The 17,360-nt window shown below is 49.5% G+C and overlaps 1 protein-coding gene across 1 annotated transcript in view; it reads left to right on the forward strand.

Annotated features, from left to right (window-relative positions):
- ADGRB1 (adhesion G protein-coupled receptor B1) overlaps positions 1–17,360 on the forward strand; it is a 184,770-nt gene that overhangs the window by 79,178 nt on the left and 88,232 nt on the right. Inside the window, exon 4 of the mRNA XM_015418928.1 lies at positions 12,438–12,596. Within this exon, the coding sequence (XP_015274414.1) occupies positions 12,438–12,596 (159 nt within the window). The remainder of the gene's footprint in view (positions 1–12,437; positions 12,597–17,360) is intronic.

The raw sequence follows: 17,360 nt of genomic DNA on the forward strand, positions 1-17,360 counted from the left end.
CATTCCTGCCCAAAAATAGCCCTGGCCGATTTCCCATATTGGGGAGGGGACTGGATTAGATGACCCCTTACAAGCTGTGACCTCTCTGACTGCTGGTCTTCACTGAGTCTAATAGCTCAGTGGTCTTGTTGGCCCATAGCCGCAGTGGGGCGTTGGGGGGCAGAGCCCCACCCAAGATGAGCCATGCCCCACCCCGGAAGGATGCCAGACTCCCAGACCTCCACCCCACCCTCACTGCGCCGTGCTCCTTACCCCTGCCTCTCTCTTCATGTGGTCAGGATCTCAGCATTCATCCAGATACAGGTAAACCTGGATAGCCACGAAGCTACATTGTCCTCAAGAGATTCTTAGTTCCAGCATCTCTGCCGAGACATACTGTGCCAAAATTGTTGAGAGGCCTGAGCGGTAGAAGGCTGAAATGGGAAAAAGAATTCAGGGCCAATTGAAGCCGCGGCGCTTGTAATTCGATGCTTGTCATAAGCAATGAGAAGGAACATGACATTTTAACTGGCATGCCGTGCTTTCAAGAGCTCTTTGCAGACTGAAGCGAGCCGAGAAAATAGGGTCATAACAATTCTTTATGCAAACATAAATTTGCAGATGAGACCTTGTGTCTGTGAGAAGCAGGGACGTTTCCGTATGCGTGTGTCTGGTAGTACAGCAGGGCTCAGATTTGGGAGGCTAGCCCTCTGCTGGCAATCCCCTGGAGCACGGGGGAGGCAGAGTCTCCTTGGAAGGCACTTCCTGTTTCAAAACAGGAAGTGGCAGCGTAACACTCTAGGATTTCCCATAAAATACCGATTTACGAACAGGCTTGTAGCCAGGATTTTATAATTTGGGGGGGGGGCTTTAAATAAATCAGGGGGCACTGAGGTCACAAAAAAAGATAAAATAATTAAAAACTCACTTTTGCAGCATTCACACTCTGCAAGCCTAAGCAGAGAAGCAAGCCACACTTGGGGAAGGGGAGGCGATGGGGAGTCCACTGGGTGGCCCAGAGAGTTGGCAGTCCTCCGTGCGGCCCAGAGAGCCAGGGTGGTGAGGGCTGGATGAAAGTCAGGGGGCCTTGGCAGGAAGTCGGGGGGCGAGGCCCCGAAATGCCCCTATGAAATATAGCTACGGGCTTGTTTATGAAACTCCTAGAGCAGCATGATAACCACTTCCTGTTCTGAAACAGGAAATGCCTTCCCAGTGTTATTTCTTCCCACCATGCCCCCCCGACCGCTCCATTGAGCAAGGGCAGGGAACATCTCAAGAGCATCACTGGGAGATAGGGTTCCCAACCTCCAGATGTACCCTGGAAATATCCTGGAATTTCAGCTGCTCTCTAGATGACAGAGATTAGTTCCCCTGGAGAAAAATACTGCTTGGGGGTGGGGGGACTGTATGACATTGTGCCCTGCTGAGGACCATCCCCAGGCTCCACCCCAAAATCTCCAAGTAGTTCTCCACCCAGACTTGGCAACCCTTCTGGGAGGTCTCCCACCGTTACCGGGTAAGCTAAGGTGAAATGAACATAAGAACCTAAGAGAAGCCCATGTTGGATCAGGCCAATGGCCCATCTAGTCCAACACTCTGTGTCACACCATGGCCAAAAACAGCAGGTGCCCTCAGAAAGTCCAGCAGTGGGGCCAGGACACTAGGAGCCTTCCCACTGTTGCCCCCCCAAGCACCAAGAATACAGAGCATCACTTGCCCCAGAGTCCCTATCTATACCTTTTGGCTAATAGCCACTGACGGACCTCTGCTCCATATTAAGAACATAAGAGAAGTCAATGTTGGATCAGACCAATGGCCCATCCAGCCCAACACTCTGTGTCACACAGTGGCCAAAAACACCAGGTGCCTTCAGGAGGTCCACCAGTGGGGCCAGGACACTAGGAGCCCTCCCACTGTTGCCCCCCCAAGCACCAAGAATACAGAGCATCACTTGCCCCAGAGTCCCTATCTATACCTTTTGGCTAATAGCCACTGACGGACCTCTGCTCCATATTAAGAACATAAGAGAAGTCAATGTTGGATCAGACCAATGGCCCATCCAGCCCAACACTCTGTGTCACACAGTGGCCAAAAACACCAGGTGCCTTCAGGAGGTCCACCAGTGGGGCCAGGACACTAGGAGCCCTCCCACTGTTGCCCCCCCAAGCACCAAGAATACAGAGCATCACTTGCCCCAGAGTCCCTATCTATACCTTTTGGCTAATAGCCACTGACGGACCTCTGCTCCATATTAAGAACATAAGAGAAGTCAATGTTGGATCAGACCAATGGCCCATCCAGCCCAACACTCTGTGTCACACAGTGGCCAAAAACACCAGGTGCCTTCAGGAGGTCCACCAGTGGGGCCAGGACACTAGGAGCCCTCCCACTGTTGCCCCTCCAAGCACCAAGAAGACAGAGCATCACTTGCCCCAGAGTCCCTATCTATACCTTGTGGCTAATAGCCACTGACGGACCTCTATTCCATATTAAGAACATAAGAGAAGCCAATTTTGGATCAGGCCAAAGGCCTATCTAGTCCAACACTCTGTCACACAGTGGCCAAAAATACCAGGTGCCCTCAGGAGGTCCAGAAGTGGGGCCAGGACACTAGGAGCCTTCCCACAGTTGCCCCCCGAAGCACCAAGAAGACAGAGCATCCCTTGCCCCAGTCATAAGAACATAAGAGAAACCAATGTTGGATCAGGCCAGTGGCCCATCCAGTCCAACACTCTGTGTCACACAGTGGCCAAAAGCACTAGGTGCCCTCAGAAGTTCCAGCAGTGGGGCCAGGACACAAGGAGCCCTAGAATGCTGGGGCTGAACAGGGAAGACCAGCTGAAATTTCAGAACCTGCTAGAATATAGGGTTTCCAGGTCCTCTCTGGCTACTTGTGGGGGCTATGGGGGCAGTGTTGCCAGATCCAGGTTGGGAAACTCCTGGAGATTTGGGTATGGAGCCCAGGGAGGACATAGACCTCAGTGGGCTACAAAGCCATAGAGTCCACTCTCCAAAACATCCATTTTCTCCAGAGGAGCTGTCCTCTGTAGTCTGGAGATGAGCTGTGATTCCAGGGCATTCCCAGGTCCCACCTGGAGGCTGGCATCTCTACTAGAACATCTGAAATAAAGCAGATGAGAAATGGTCTCCAAATGTAGCAGAAACATTTTAGGCTGGGCAGAGGGAAGAATGTTCTGATAATAAGCCTGGGTCAGGTTGCTGGGGATGTGGTGGATTTCTTTAAGCACAAGTTTCATCCGAAGAAGAAGAAGAAGAAGAAGAAGAAGAAGAAGAAGAAGAAGAAGAAGAAGAAGAAGAAGAAGAAGAAGAAGAAGAAGAAGAAGAAGAAGAAGAAGAAGAGGAGGAGGAGGAGGAGGAGGAGATTGGATTTATACCCCACCCTTCACTACCTGAAGGCGTCTCAGAGCGACTGACAATCCCCTTTCCGAGGAGGAGGAGGAGGAGGAGGAGGAGGTTGGATTTATACCCTGCCCTTCACTACCCAAAGGAGTCTCAGAGTGGCTTACAAACTCCTTCCCCTCCCCCCAACAGACACCCTGTGAGGTCGGTGGGGCTGAGAGAGCTCTTGACAGAAACGGCTCTTTTTCAAGAACAGCTCTTATCAGAACTACGGCTTGCCCAAGGTCATCCAGCCAGGTGCACGTGGAGGAGTGGGGAAATCAAACCCGGTTTTCCCAGATTAGAGTCCGCACACTTAACCACCACACCAAACTGGCTCTCTTACATTTTTAAGTGGATCTGATGTGAATATCTTTGGGCTTTTGCTGCCCTGTGTACAGATTCCGTAGTTGTTCTTAAAGTTCCAAATAAGCAGAAGATTCGAGAATACTCTATTCCTTTATTTCTTTTATATCCCGCCCTCCCCCGAAAGTGGGCTCAGGGCGTGTCACAACATAAATATACAAAACACCCTTCTAAAACCATCGCTGTCAGAGTCCAGATTGAAAGACAGATGGCGTGCCAATAATAATCCATTGTGCCACTTGTATTGAAGACCAGGCGGGCAGCAGTCCAATTACAATTGATGGTGACAACTGCCATCTGCACCGTAAGGCAGTTTGGGCAGGAGGGGCCGGAATGGATGGGCACGTGCCAGTTAGCTGAAAGACTGGCAGAACAGCTCTGTTTTGCAGGCCTTGCCGAACCGAAATAAGGCCTGCAGGGCCCCAATCTCAATTGGAAGCTACCCAGGAGTTTCTCGGGGCCCGCACAAAATGTGCATGCCATGATGACGTGACCCAGACGTGACGTCATCACATCAGGCATGCTGGGGGTGGGACCACTATCATTCGGGGGGGACATAGAGTCTTCTCTTGAATGATAGAATGTCCCCCCCTGCAACGTGCTCGACACAATGATGTCAACTCTGGGTGTCGTCATCACAGTGGGTACGTCTCTGCAATCCTGGCATTTTGTGGGTGGGGTTCCCCTGGCGGCCCAATCCGAGCCGGCAGGGAACGGACCCATCGAGCGGGGCGTTCCCCGCCCCCCCCCCCCGGGGGACTTGGCAACCGTAGGTTGGAGCCAGGGCGGAGAAGGTCCTGGCCTTCGTCAATGCCAAGCAGAGGTCTTTTGGGCTGGGACTTCCAGTAGATATTGCTCTGCCGAGCTTAAAGCTCTACGGGGCACATATGGGGAGAGACTGTAAGAAGTCTGTTGAGAAGGTATGATCTGGAGGCACCTTCAGACAAGTTGTGGATGGTGACCCCCACTCTCCAAGAGATGTCTGTGCGATGGCACAAAGAGCACGATGAGCCATTCGCCCAGTGGTAGATCATGCACATGCAATTTGTGTTCAGGATTGTAATAAACAAGTAAACAAGGCAATAAAGTCCACTTTGGCACATCGGTGTCTTGAATATGGGGCACCAGCAAGCAGGAAGAGGAAAATATAGGCAGAAGTATCTTTCACTAGGAGTCCTATGGGGGGAAAAAGGAGATCATTCCAGATTCTGGGAAGCACTTGGTGGCCCCTGGGAGGATTCTGCACCTGAGAGCGAATGAATGAGCTCGATCAGGGCTTTTTTGGTAGAAAAAGCCCAGCCGGAACTCATTAGCATAATAGGCCACACCCCCAACAGCAGAAACGTATCAGCTTATTAGGCCACACTCCCAACAGCACAGCTCATTAGAAGAAGAGAAGAAGAAGAGATTGGATTTATACCCCGCCCTTCACTACCCAAAGGTGTCTCAGAGCGGCTTACAAACTCCTTTCCCTTCCCCTCCCCACAACAGACACCCTGTGAGGTAGGCGGGGCTGAGAGAGCTCTGACAGAAACTGCTCTTTTTCAAGGACAGCTCTTATCAGAACTACAGCTTGCCCAAGGTCATCCAGCCAGGTGCAAGTGGAGGAGTGGGGAAGCAAACCTGGTTCTCCCAGATTAGAGTCCACGCACTTAACCACGACACCAAACTGGTGTAGTGGTCACAGCCCCATGCCTTCCCTTGGCTTGCCTGAGCGCCCCGTGACTCCGGGGAGCTTGGGCAAGCCGGCCCTTGGACAGGCCGGGGAAGGCACGGGGAGGCATTTAAATACCCCCGATCCTTCCAGCCCCCCCCGGCACGCCCACCACAGAGTCGCTGGGGTTTTTTTTAGCTCTCCAGGCTTTCCCTCTGTAGCCATGCACGCAGAGGTTTTGGCTGTAGTGGGCGTGGCCAACTCTGAAGCCAGCCAGAACTCCGTTCCTGTGCGTTCCTGCCCAGAAATAGCCCTGAGCTTGATCCAGACAAATTGGAGGGACTGTCGCGAAAGGAACAGTGGGCTGACTATTATGCATGGGGTGGAAAGAGCTGAGAAAGAAAACTTTTTTCTCCCTCTCCCCAAATACTAGAACACAACACAATGGCATGCAGTGAAGCTGGTGGTTAGTAAATTCAGGCTGGACAAAAAGAAGTACTTCTTTATGCAGAAAGGGATTAAAATATGGAATTCACTGCCAGAGGATGTAGTGATGGCCACAGGAATAGACAGCTTTAAAAAGGTATTCATGGAGGATAGTTCTATCAGTGGCTACTGGCCATGGTGGCTAAGGGGAACTCCGGGTTCAGAGACAGTCAACCTCTGAACTCTAGGGCCAGGTGGCAACATCGGGGAAAGACCTTGGCATCTATGCCCTGTTGTTGGCTCTCTAGAGGAAATGGTTGTCTACTGTACAAGACAGGATGCTGAATAAGATGGACCACTGGTCATATCCAGTAGGATTCTTCTTATGTTCTTAACAGCCTGTCTTTTATGTAGTTCTGGGCCATCAAGAAGGGGTACAACACTTTGAGGGTCTGGATCACCCCAAGTGTATGGGGGAGCCATGCATTTCGCAACCATGTTTTGATCAGCCATCTTGTAAACATTCTTCTGAGGCCTACGATACACTCACCAGACCCAATGGGATCACACTGTCCTGGAAAGATGAGGTTCTCAGTCTGGTTGGGCTACCTAACCCAATTGTTGATTCCCAGGTTTCCTCAGTGGCCCTGGAGGCTTTTCTTCCAGTTGTCACAGATTCTCTGATTTACCCCTTGATTGGAAAACCAGGGTCCTGAGATCTGGGGGTTGGGAGAGCTTACTAAGGAAGACTCTTCTTTAAAGTCAGGTAGATCAAAGACCTTTCCTGAGCTTGGTGGGACAAGTTCATTTTTCTTCCCCTTCAAGTACTTGATGGTACAAGCTTGGTGGGACAAATACTAGTTTGGTGGGACAAGCTCAGGGAATGCAAAGCTCCTTGGAATGTAAAAAAAAACTGGCTTTGGGGGCTTTCCCCAACTCTGGGCGAAAAGCAGAGGATGATTTGTGCAATTTTCATCACCGTTTGGGAAAATGCTTTGCCCTTATTGAATATCCTTGGAAATGTATGAAACGATCTACAAAATTTGATTCAACTCAAAATCCACATTCTTCCCCTGTCAGTGTTTTTTTTAAAAATTTTTAACTTTGTTTCTCTGACCAGCGTTTCTAGAAGATCTATTAATTAATGAAAGCAAGCAAGGAAGCTCAGCCCAGCCTATCTTTATGGTTTTTAATGAAATCATAATGGGCTGCATGGTAAAACATGAGCTTGTTTAAATAACCTATCATTAAGCCAGAGAAGAAGTCTTTTCTGATTGGCAGTCATCTTCGATGGTACAAATGCATCTTGCTTAATGCTGCAGTATGAAATTGCCTTGTAATGCATGGCAGCAATTAGGCATTTTGCTTCACTGCCCGTCAAAAAGCGGTCCAATCTGTCATTTACCTATCAAAATGGCTGCTTGGGGCACGGACAACCTTCCACCTTTCCCCCATCTCCCCACAGCAGGAGGAGGAGGAAAGAAAGCCTTCTTAATAGCACAGAGAAAATAGTTTATTAGCCTTTACCCAGTTTAATGTGTCTGGTTACGGATATGGTATTGATCGGGCTGAGTGAGACATTAAAGGGATGCCATTATGTCAATAGACGTTGACGGCCTAGAAACACGATCTGTCTCTTGTCGGGAAATGGAAGAGACAAAGCAACCTGCTTGTGTATGCCATTAGAAAAGTCATTGCTCGGACAGCAAAAGTGACCTTCAAGAAGGGGGGGGGGATTACCTGCCTTCAGATTTCTTGAAGGTGAAATACTCTGCTAGGTATGAGCTGCAGGAGAGAATATGCCGCTTTTGGAGATCATTCAAAGCTGTTTGAATCCCTGAAACTGCTTAGAATAATAGAATCATAGAGTTGGAAGGGATCTCCAGGGTCATCTAGTCAGTTTCGTGTTGTAGTTAAGTGTGCGGACTCTAATCTGGGAGAACCGGGTTTGATTCCCCACTCCTCCACTTGCACCTGCTGATGTGACCTTGGGTCAGTCACAAGCTCTGGCACAGCTGTCCTTGAAAAAAGAGCAGTTCGTGTCAGAGTTCTCTCAGCCCCACCCACCTCACAGGGTGTCTGTGGAGGGGAAGGGAAAGGAGTTTGTAAACCGCTCTGAGACTCCAAGTGAAGGGCGGGATATAAATCCAATCTCTTCTTCTTCTTCTTCTAGTCCAACCCCCTGAACAAGACAAGACACTCACAAATACCCCCCCACGACCCCAGTGACCACAACCTCCGTGCCCAAAAGAGGACAAAAAACCTTCAGGATCCCCAGCCAAATTGGCTTCCAAGACAAATGTCAGAATTGAGACCCAGGAAGCATGGCTGGTGACTCTACCACTGCCCATTCTCATCTTATTTGTCACTGTGCAAAAATAAATCTAAGTCGTGTCACAGGATGTGATGCACTTAGGTAGCTAAAAGTGTAACCTAGGGAGAGGATTGGCTGCCAAAGCCTCTTGTGGACTTGGTCACCTAATCGGCAGGAGGATCATATGGGTAGTCTTTGGGTTTAATTAAAAAGAGAGAAAAAACTATTGAAGGGCAGATCATATTGAGCCAGAGAGGAGTTCCAACTCTGACCTGCAAGGTGTGACAACATCCATCAAGACAGAAGAAAGAAGCTGGTACGGTGTCCCCATTTGGGGGAAATCCCATTCAATCTAAGGAAGGAATTAGGGCCTGCAAACCTGATGATCTTTAGGGAAAGCTTCATACCAGCTAAAGGAGAAAGCGTAGCCAAGAGAAAGTTGGAAAGAAACCATCAGACATGAGGCAGGATATCAAAGAGTTGTGGGTTGAGGCAGGGTCTTGTTCATTCATTCATTCATTCACTCACTCACTCTCTCACTCATTCATTCATTAATTCATTAGAACATAAGAACGTAAGAGAAGCCAGTGTTGAATCGGGCTAATGGCCCATCCAGTCCAACACTCTGTGTCACACAGTGGCCAAGAATACCAGGCGCCATCAGGAGGGTCCACCAGTGGGGCCAGGACACAAGAAGCCCTCCCACTGCCCCCCCCCACAAGCACCAAGAATAAAGAGCAACACTTGCCCCAGACTGAGAGTTTCCTATCTATACCTTGTGGCTAATAGCCACTGATGGACCTCTGCTCCATATGATTATCTGATTCCCTCTTGAAGCTGTCCATGCTTGTAGCTGCCACCACCTCTGGTGGCAGTGAATTCCATGTGTGAATCACTCTACCTTTTATCTGTTCTAATGACATTCATTCATTTGAACATTTTTACCATAGCTTTCCTCATAGTTCAAACAGCTTACAATTGTCAGGTAGTCCCGCAATGAGGTTATTTTTCCCTTCTGCTAGAATGTGCTTTGGTCTGCAGCTGTGTTTTGTTTTTGCTTCTTATCTGCCTGCTGGCCTTGAGTGCTCATCGCTTGGGCGTGAATGCCTCCGACTCTCCCGCTCACCCCGAACCCTTAACCAATTCCCCGCATTCTGTATTCATTGCTTATTGGCCTCTAGGTGGCGGGGTATTGTATGAACCCACTATATATACTATTGCTATTTTGTATGCGTCATTCCAGACTCAAAGAGTCCAAGTCGACTTCACCTTACTCTGATCAATAAAGCCAGTTTTGTGTAGTGGTTAGGTGCGCCGACTCTAATCTGGGAGAACGGGGTTTGATTCCCCACTCCTCCACTTGCACCTGGCTGGATGACCTAGGGCAAGCCATAACTCTGGCACAGCTGTTCTTGAAAAAGGGCAGTTTCTGTCAAGAGTTCTCTCAGCCCCACCTACCTCACAGGGTGTCTGTTGTGGGGAGGGGAAGGGAAAGGAGTTTGTAAGCCGCTCTGAGACACCTTTGGGTAGTGAAGGTCAGGGTATAAATCCAATCTCCTCCTCTCCTCCTCCTCCTCCTGAATCTAGTTAAGAACCTGCTGTTGATACTGAGTCATTGAAGTGCCTCCTTCTTTTCCTCCTTCTCCTCCTCCTTCTCCTCCTGAGAGCCAGTTTGGTGTAGTGGTGAAGTGCGCGGACTCTAACCTGGGAGAACCGGGTTTGATTCCCCACTCCTCCGCTTGCACCTGGCTGGATGACTTTGAGCAAGGCATAGTTCTGTCGGAGCTGTTCTCTCAAGGGTAGTTTCTGTCAAGAGCTCTCTCAGCCCCACCTACCTCACAGGGTGTCTGTTGTGGGGAGGGGAAGGGAAAGGAGTTTGTCAGCCGCTCTGAGACTCCTTTGGGTAGTGAAGGTAAAAGGTAAAGGTAAAGGTTCCCTTGCTCGAAAGCCAGTCGAGTCAGACTCTAGGGTTGCGGTGCTCATCTCTGTTTCAAAGCCGAAGAGCCAGCGCTGTCCGAAGACGTTTTCGTGGTCATGTGGCCGGCATGACTAAACACCAAGGGGCACGGAATGCTGTTCCCTTCCCACCGAAGTGGTGCCTATTTATCTACTTGCAATTTCTTGCTTTCGAACTGCTAGTTTGGCAGGAGCTGGAACTAGAGACAGGAGCTCACCCTGTCATGCGGCACCCGGGTCTTGAACCGCTGAACTACTGACCTTCCACAGCCTGCAGTTCAGCGTCTTAACCACTTTAGCCTTTAACCTTTAGCCGCTCTGAGACTCCTTTGGGTAGTGAAGGGTGGGATATAAATCCAATCTCTTCTTCTTCATCATCTTTATTGCCTGGAAGCTCTCCAGCCACCGCCTGGAAGTTGGTAAGCTTGTATGGGAACAAGGCAAAGGACCCAAAGCCACAGGGGATGTGAGCCCTGTGGAGCCATTCAGTTCAAAACGGGAGCTGTTGTTTCAGCCTGTCATCAGTCTTTTCCTGCTACCTTGGATAGGGACTGTCAAGTAAGGGTAACCAAAGAAAACCAAGAAGTTCAGGACCCCGGGACATGCTTGAGGAGCCGTAATTCCTGGAAACCGTTCGTTTCTATGGCTTTTGTCCCGACCTTGTTCAGCTACGGTATTCAGGCTGGTACTGACGGATGCCGCGAGTTTCACGTTGGATGTGTTTGACAGTTGAGCTCGCTTGTTTGCCTGCAGAGATCAGATGTGAGTCAATCATCAGGTCTGTTCGATTCAGCATCTATTGCCTTAAATACCTGCCAGTTTTCATTGTTGTTGGTCTCCTTCCCACCAAAAAAAGACACAAAACACTCATGTGCGAAGACACTGCCAATCCAAACGGGTCAGTGACCATGAACACCGATAAGGGCAACTTGGGCGGCCTCCAAATGTTGGGACGGTAGAGATAAAAAGGCGCAGCACTTATCGGCGATCGATTTGTATGATTTGCGGCCACTTTAACTGTCTAGTTACACAATCATCCGTGTAACTGAGCAGCGAAGCCGCAAGGGAAGGTGGGGGGAGTAGAATGCATTCAGGCTGTGTGAGAATGCGTATATGTGGAGGGCCGGTTGCGTTGTCCTGCACTGTTCGGAAGGGATATAGCAAAGCCGCCCGAACAGGGATGAATGGGTCGACGGAGAAAACAGTCGATCAAAACAGGAGCTCCCTGTTCCTTGTGACGAGTGCGCCGGCAGATTTTCGAGCATCCTTATAGCTAAGGCTGTAAGGTCAACCTTTCTTTTTATTTAAGTAAGGGGGGAAAGACAGCAAAGTAATACATATGCCAAAATAGGGGACACATGTGAAAAGGTGTCTTAATTTATCCCCGATTTTGACATATTTATTACTTGGCTGCCCTTGCCCCGCCTGAATTAAACCAAAACAACTGTTGACCTTATAATCTAACCTTGTTATTTAGGTTTGTCTTTGCACATCTCCATCATCTTACCTGTTAGTTTTGCTGTTCAGCCCCCTGTCTATAAGTTTGACCCTTTCCTCCCATTCCATTGTATTTGAAAAAGTGCGCCTTGCACATGAAAACTCGTGCCTTGAATAAACCTTTGATGGTCTTAAAAGTGCCAACACTGGACTCTACATTTGTTCTCCTGCGTCAGGCCAACACGGCTGACCACCTGGAACCAGGGGTCATTTCCTGCGGGAGCGCACAGGAGTGGAGCTCCGGCAGTAAAGAGCCCAGGGGGCGGGCACATGCAGCAAGCCCCACCCCTTGCTCCCAGCAGCCCTCAGTCAGAGCAAGAAGCAGCCAGGTACGTTTCAGAGGCCCCCCAGTCCAAAACAGTCCAGTGGCACCTTTAAGACCATGGTTTATTCAGGTACAAGCTCTCCCTCCTCTGTGAGGGCAGATCTACACATCCCCCTCAATAGCTAGCAATCCAAAACAGTCCAGTGGAGCCTGAACGGTGGGTGTTGCCATCTGACACACTTCCGGTGTTGTCAGGGGGTGTGGCATATGCAAATAAGTCATGCTAATGAGTTGTGCTGATGAGCGCCTGCGCCTCTTTTTCTACGAAATGACCCCAGCCTGGAATTCGGGGGGGGGGGGGCTCTTTCTGCTAGCGAAGACCTCTGCTAGTGGAAGAGGCTTGTGAGATCGGGCAGCTGTAATTATTCACACATTGAAAGTTGACTGCTGGAGGTATAGCCTCCCCGGACATACATTCCGGCGCGTATCCAAAGTGGAAACCATTGACCTTTTTCTCCCAACCTTGCCTCCAGGTACCAAGGCTGACGTTTTGCTTTTGTCTTCTCCCGACTCTCTTGCAGGTGGTTGGAACCCTTGGTCAGCCTGGGGAGAATGCACCCGGGACTGTGGGGGAGGCCTCCAGACCCGCACGCGCACCTGCCAGCCCCTTCCCGATGACAGCCTGGTCTGTGAAGGCGTAGTGGAAGAAGGCAGGCTTTGTAACAGGAAAGCCTGCAATCGTAAGTAGCCGGTTTCCAGCTGACCTGCTGTGCCCGCCGGAGGGCCAGTCCAGACAGCAGCTCTCTGGTTCCCTCTCTGCAAGGAGATCAGTTCCTCTGGAGAAAATGGTGGACTCAGTGTCATTATACCCTGCTGAGGTCGCCACAGCAAATTGACACTGAGTGTCCAAGGCCGGGGCACCCGCCCAGAGCCTCTTTCTTGAGGTCGTTGTATTTATTTCCACAACGGGCCTTTTTCCTAGTCATATTATAAATAAAACCTTACAATATTACAAGGAAAAGTCCGTCATTCTCAAGCACCTAGATATAAGTGCATTTCGTCCCAATCTTCCTCAGGAGTAATCATATTGTGCTGAAAGGTGTTAGCCTCTTGATACAGCTCAGTGTTATGTTAGGAGCAAACCAATGCTTAACTTCTTTATTTTCTCCAGATTGTCTTCTGGCTCCATTTCAAGCGTTTGTATTAGGAACAAGCCAGTCTTGTCTTCTTTAACTAGGTGCAAAAGCTTTCTGTATTATGCTGGAGAGAGCATTTTTCCAGCCACATCTAAAATTGAAGGCTTTCAGCCAGGTAGAAAAGAGGACTGGTTTGCTACTGCAAAGGCCCCGGTCACACCGCAGCAAGTGCGGCTTTTTAGAGCCGCAGCAAAAGAGAAGCGGGGCAGCGGGATCAGATAGATCCCCCGAGCGTCCACGCATATGCTCCCCAGCGTGATCAGATGCCGAGGGGGAAGCCACGGACAGGAGAGCGAGGCGAGTCAGCTGCGCATGTGTGCGCTTGCACAGTTTGGCAGGGGGCCTCGCATGCGTGTCCGCGATCACACAGCCGCCCCTGCTGCGCGTTTTCAAGTAGGTATTAGTTTTTTGCAGGGTTTTTTTTAACTCTGCATCTTCGTCCGGAAGGGACGGGTTGGGGGCGGTGCGCGACGCTTGCCAGATGTTGGCATCTGATCGCACCGGTTTAATCTGCCCTCAATCCGTCCATTCTGCGGGGCAAATCCTCCTGTGTGACCAGGGCCTATATATATATAAATACAGTGTTCATGGAGAACATTTCAGCCAGCATAATACAGAAGGCTTTTGCACCTAGTTAAAGAAGACAAGACTGGCTTGCTCCTAATACAAACGATTTAAATGGAGCCAGAAGACAATTTGGAGAAAATAAAGAAGAAGTCGAGCATCGGTTTGCTTCTAGCATAACATTGAGCTGTATCAAGAGGCTGACACCTTTCAGCACAATACGATTACTCCAGAGGAAGATTGGGACGAAATGAGTTTATATCTGGGTGCTCATTGAGAACGATGGACTTTTCCTTGTAATAGCGTAAAGTTTTATAATATAATATGATCTTTACTAAATGTCCTACTCATTCACATCACAGCGTTTGCTTGTTTGCTGTATTTATTATGTAGCATAACCTGTCCATGTATAAGTCAACAACCACATTATAACTTCGGGCCCGAGCAAAGCCTGTTTTGCTCACTGGGACTTTTCACAGTTTGATCGTGGCATTGCTATTTTCTCATTTGTTCCATTCAAATGGCGTTCCTCTGCTTCTTCTGTCTGCCTCCAGTCTGTCTTGTCTTATCGCTATCAGGGGTCATTTCCTGCAGGAGTGCATGAGAGCAGAGCTCCGGCAGTAAGGAGCCCAGGGGGCGGGCACATGCAACAAGCCCCACCCCCTGCTCCCAGCAGCCCTCAGGCAGAGCAAGAAGCAGCCAGGTTAGTTGCAGAGCTCCCCCCGACCCCACAGTCCAAAACAGTCCAGTGGCACCTTTTAAGACCAAGTTTTATTCAGGTACAAGCTCTCCCTCCTCTGCGAGGACAAATCTGCATGTTCCCCCCCCCAATAGCTAGCAATCCAAAAGAGTCCAGTGGAGCCTGAGTGGTCGGTGTTGCCTTCTGACACACTTCCGGTGATGTCAGGGGGTGTGGCATATGCAAATAAGTTATGCTAATGAGTTATGCTAATGAGCTCCTGCACCTCTTTTTCTACGAAATGACCCCTGATCGCTATTAATTCCCCCCCTCTTTTACGCCTTCTGTTTTGCATCTTCAGAGTTATGGGCCAGAGCCTGCGGTTGTTTAATGTGGGATTATGTTTTCGAAGGCTTTCACGGCCGTAGTTTATCAGCTGTTGTAGATTTTCTGGGCTGTCTGGCCATGGTCTTGGCACTGTAGGACTTGACGTGTCGCCAGCAGCTGTGACTGGTACCCTCAGAGGTATAACACAGAAAGATGGACTACTTTCTCTTCTCACCTTGACACAGAGAGTCCTCCATCTTTCTGTGTTATACCTCTGAGGATGCCAGTCACAGCTGCTGGCGAAACGTCAGGTCCTACAATGCCAAGACCACGGCCACACAGCCCGGAAAATCTACAGCAGCTAATGTGGGATTGTTTGTAGCATTTTGCAGAGCTGCATCTGCGAGCTGTTCTGAACGGTTCCAGGTAAAAAAGTGCCATCATAAATACCAGGTCAGGGGTCCCCAACGTAGTATCCGTGGGCACTTGGGTGCCTGCTGACACTTTTCCTGGGGCTCACCAAGTGTTTTTAGAAAGTAGGGATGGCCAAGATGGGGCTTTTGTCCAGCATGGCTTTAAGATGGGCCTTTTAAGATGTGATTGGCTGCAGAGATTTTTAAAAAGATGCTGATTGGACAGCAGCTGCCCCCATAGCACTATGACCTTTACTATGTGACTGCAGGCAATGCTCCCTCTAAGCTGTGGAGTCTTGTGAGCAAAAATTCTACTTCGTGAGCTACTGGCATCAAAGTGGTGAGCGAGCGGTTTGGCTACAGTGTAAATTGATTTGCTCTGGAGCCGTCCCTTCCTGAGCTATGACAGAAATGTGTGAGCCGGAGGCTAAAAAAACTGTGATCTAGCTCACATTAACTCAGCTTAGAGGGAACACTGACTGAAGGTAAGCTTGGAGTATTGAAGAAAACAACAACAACAGCATGTTCATTTAAGAAGGCATCCTGTTAAACAAATCTTCTGCCTGTTTTCTGTTGCCCCAGAAAGTTGGACCAGAACCAACGGGTTGAAATTAAATCAAAACAGTTTTCAGCTAAACATTAGGAAGCACTTCCTGACAGTTAGAGCGGTTACTCAGTGGAACAGGCTTCCTCGGGAGGTGGCGGGCTCGCCTTCTTGGGAGGTTTTCAAACAGAGGCTAGATGGCCCTCTGACAGCAATGCGGATTCTGTGAACTCAGGCAGATCATGAGAGGGAGGGCAGGAAGGGTTGCCTCAGTGCTTAGTTCTCGTGGCCCTTTCTTACATGCCCAGGGAAATGCCGATCACCACATTCAGGTCAGGAAGCAATTTTCCTCCAGGCCAGTTTGGCTGGAGATCCTGGAGTTTTTTTGTCATCTTCTGGGTGTGGGTCACTGGGGGTGTTTGTGGGGGAGGTATTTGTGAATTTCCTGCGTTGTGCAGGGGGTTGGACTAGATGACCCTGGAAGTCCCTTCCGACACTGTTAAGTACGAGACTCAACACAGCTAGTGAACAGTGAATCAGCTTTCTGAACGAAGTCAGAAGAAATCAGAACGAGACAAAAACATAGAGCAACAGGCTCTCTTTTTTTAACAGTCCGGGCTTAGGTAGCCACGCCCACAAGTCAGCTAACAACCAATCACTATTTACAAATGAGGTCCAATCAGAGTGCTTCCCTCCAGAACATTCCGCAGCTCTGATTGGTGAATTTACAATCCTGGTTTAGAACTCAAGCTTAACATAGGTTTCAATACACAACAAAGACTAGGATTCTACCTGAAATGCCCAAGAGTCACGATTAGAGTTATGCAGAACCTCACTCCCTGACATTCTGTGGTTGTCTCTGCCTCCGACCGAAACCATTTTGTGGTCACGCTCACTAGCTTGTGCCAGAATTCTACAGGGGTCCATGCGTTCAAAAAGGCTGGCGACCCCTGTGCCAGATCTTGCAAGTGGGCACAGTGTCATGCACGGATCCTGACAGCCGTGCTGGCTAGAGGCTAGACTGGGCTCAATACTTCCTTCAGTCGACTGTCCTTTCTCATCATAGCCCGCCCTCCCCGACAGACAGACAGACAGATAGATAAAATCAGAATCAAATGCAATCCATGAAAAGGTTTCTGTGCCAAGGAACTTCCGAGTCAGTGAAATTCATAGACTAACTAAATAAACAGACACAGACATCTTCTCTGGTGAAGTTCAATCCAAGGCGAGGTGACAGAGGGTCGGGGAAGTTGATGGATGCTCTCATCACTGCATACAAATGTAAGATTCTGTGTATTTTCAAAGGCAAAAAGCCAGATGCCCTAAGGGTGCTGGAATGACTCTTTACTGCCGACGGAGGACAGAATTACTTCTCGTTTTAATAGCATCCTCCAACCCCCACTGGGTCTTTTTCTCTGGATGCAGCCACTTTGCTAAAGGTGATCTGTCAGAGCCGGTGTTTGATGTAATTTCTGTTTATTGCATGTTAGAGATGGGAAGAAAACCCGGCGGCGACTTCCTTACTAATTCAGACAAGAAGGCCTTTGCCGTCTATTGGATTGGGAACCAGGGAACCAGTCCTACAGGCCGAGGACATCTCATTAGAGGCACGTGACCATCAGGGGTCATTTCCTGCAGGAGTGCACAGGAGCAGAGCTCCAGCAGTAAAGAGCCCAGGGGGTGGGCACATGCAACAAGCCCCACCCCCTGCTCCCAGCAGCCCAAGGCCATGAGGAGCAAGAAGTCTCCTTCCTTCCTTCCTTCCTTCCTTCCTTCCTTCC

This window comes from Gekko japonicus, unplaced genomic scaffold (genome assembly GCF_001447785.1).
Source record: "Gekko japonicus isolate JY-2015 unplaced genomic scaffold, Gekko_japonicus_V1.1 scaffold2299, whole genome shotgun sequence".
NCBI lineage: Eukaryota > Metazoa > Chordata > Lepidosauria > Squamata > Gekkonidae > Gekko > Gekko japonicus.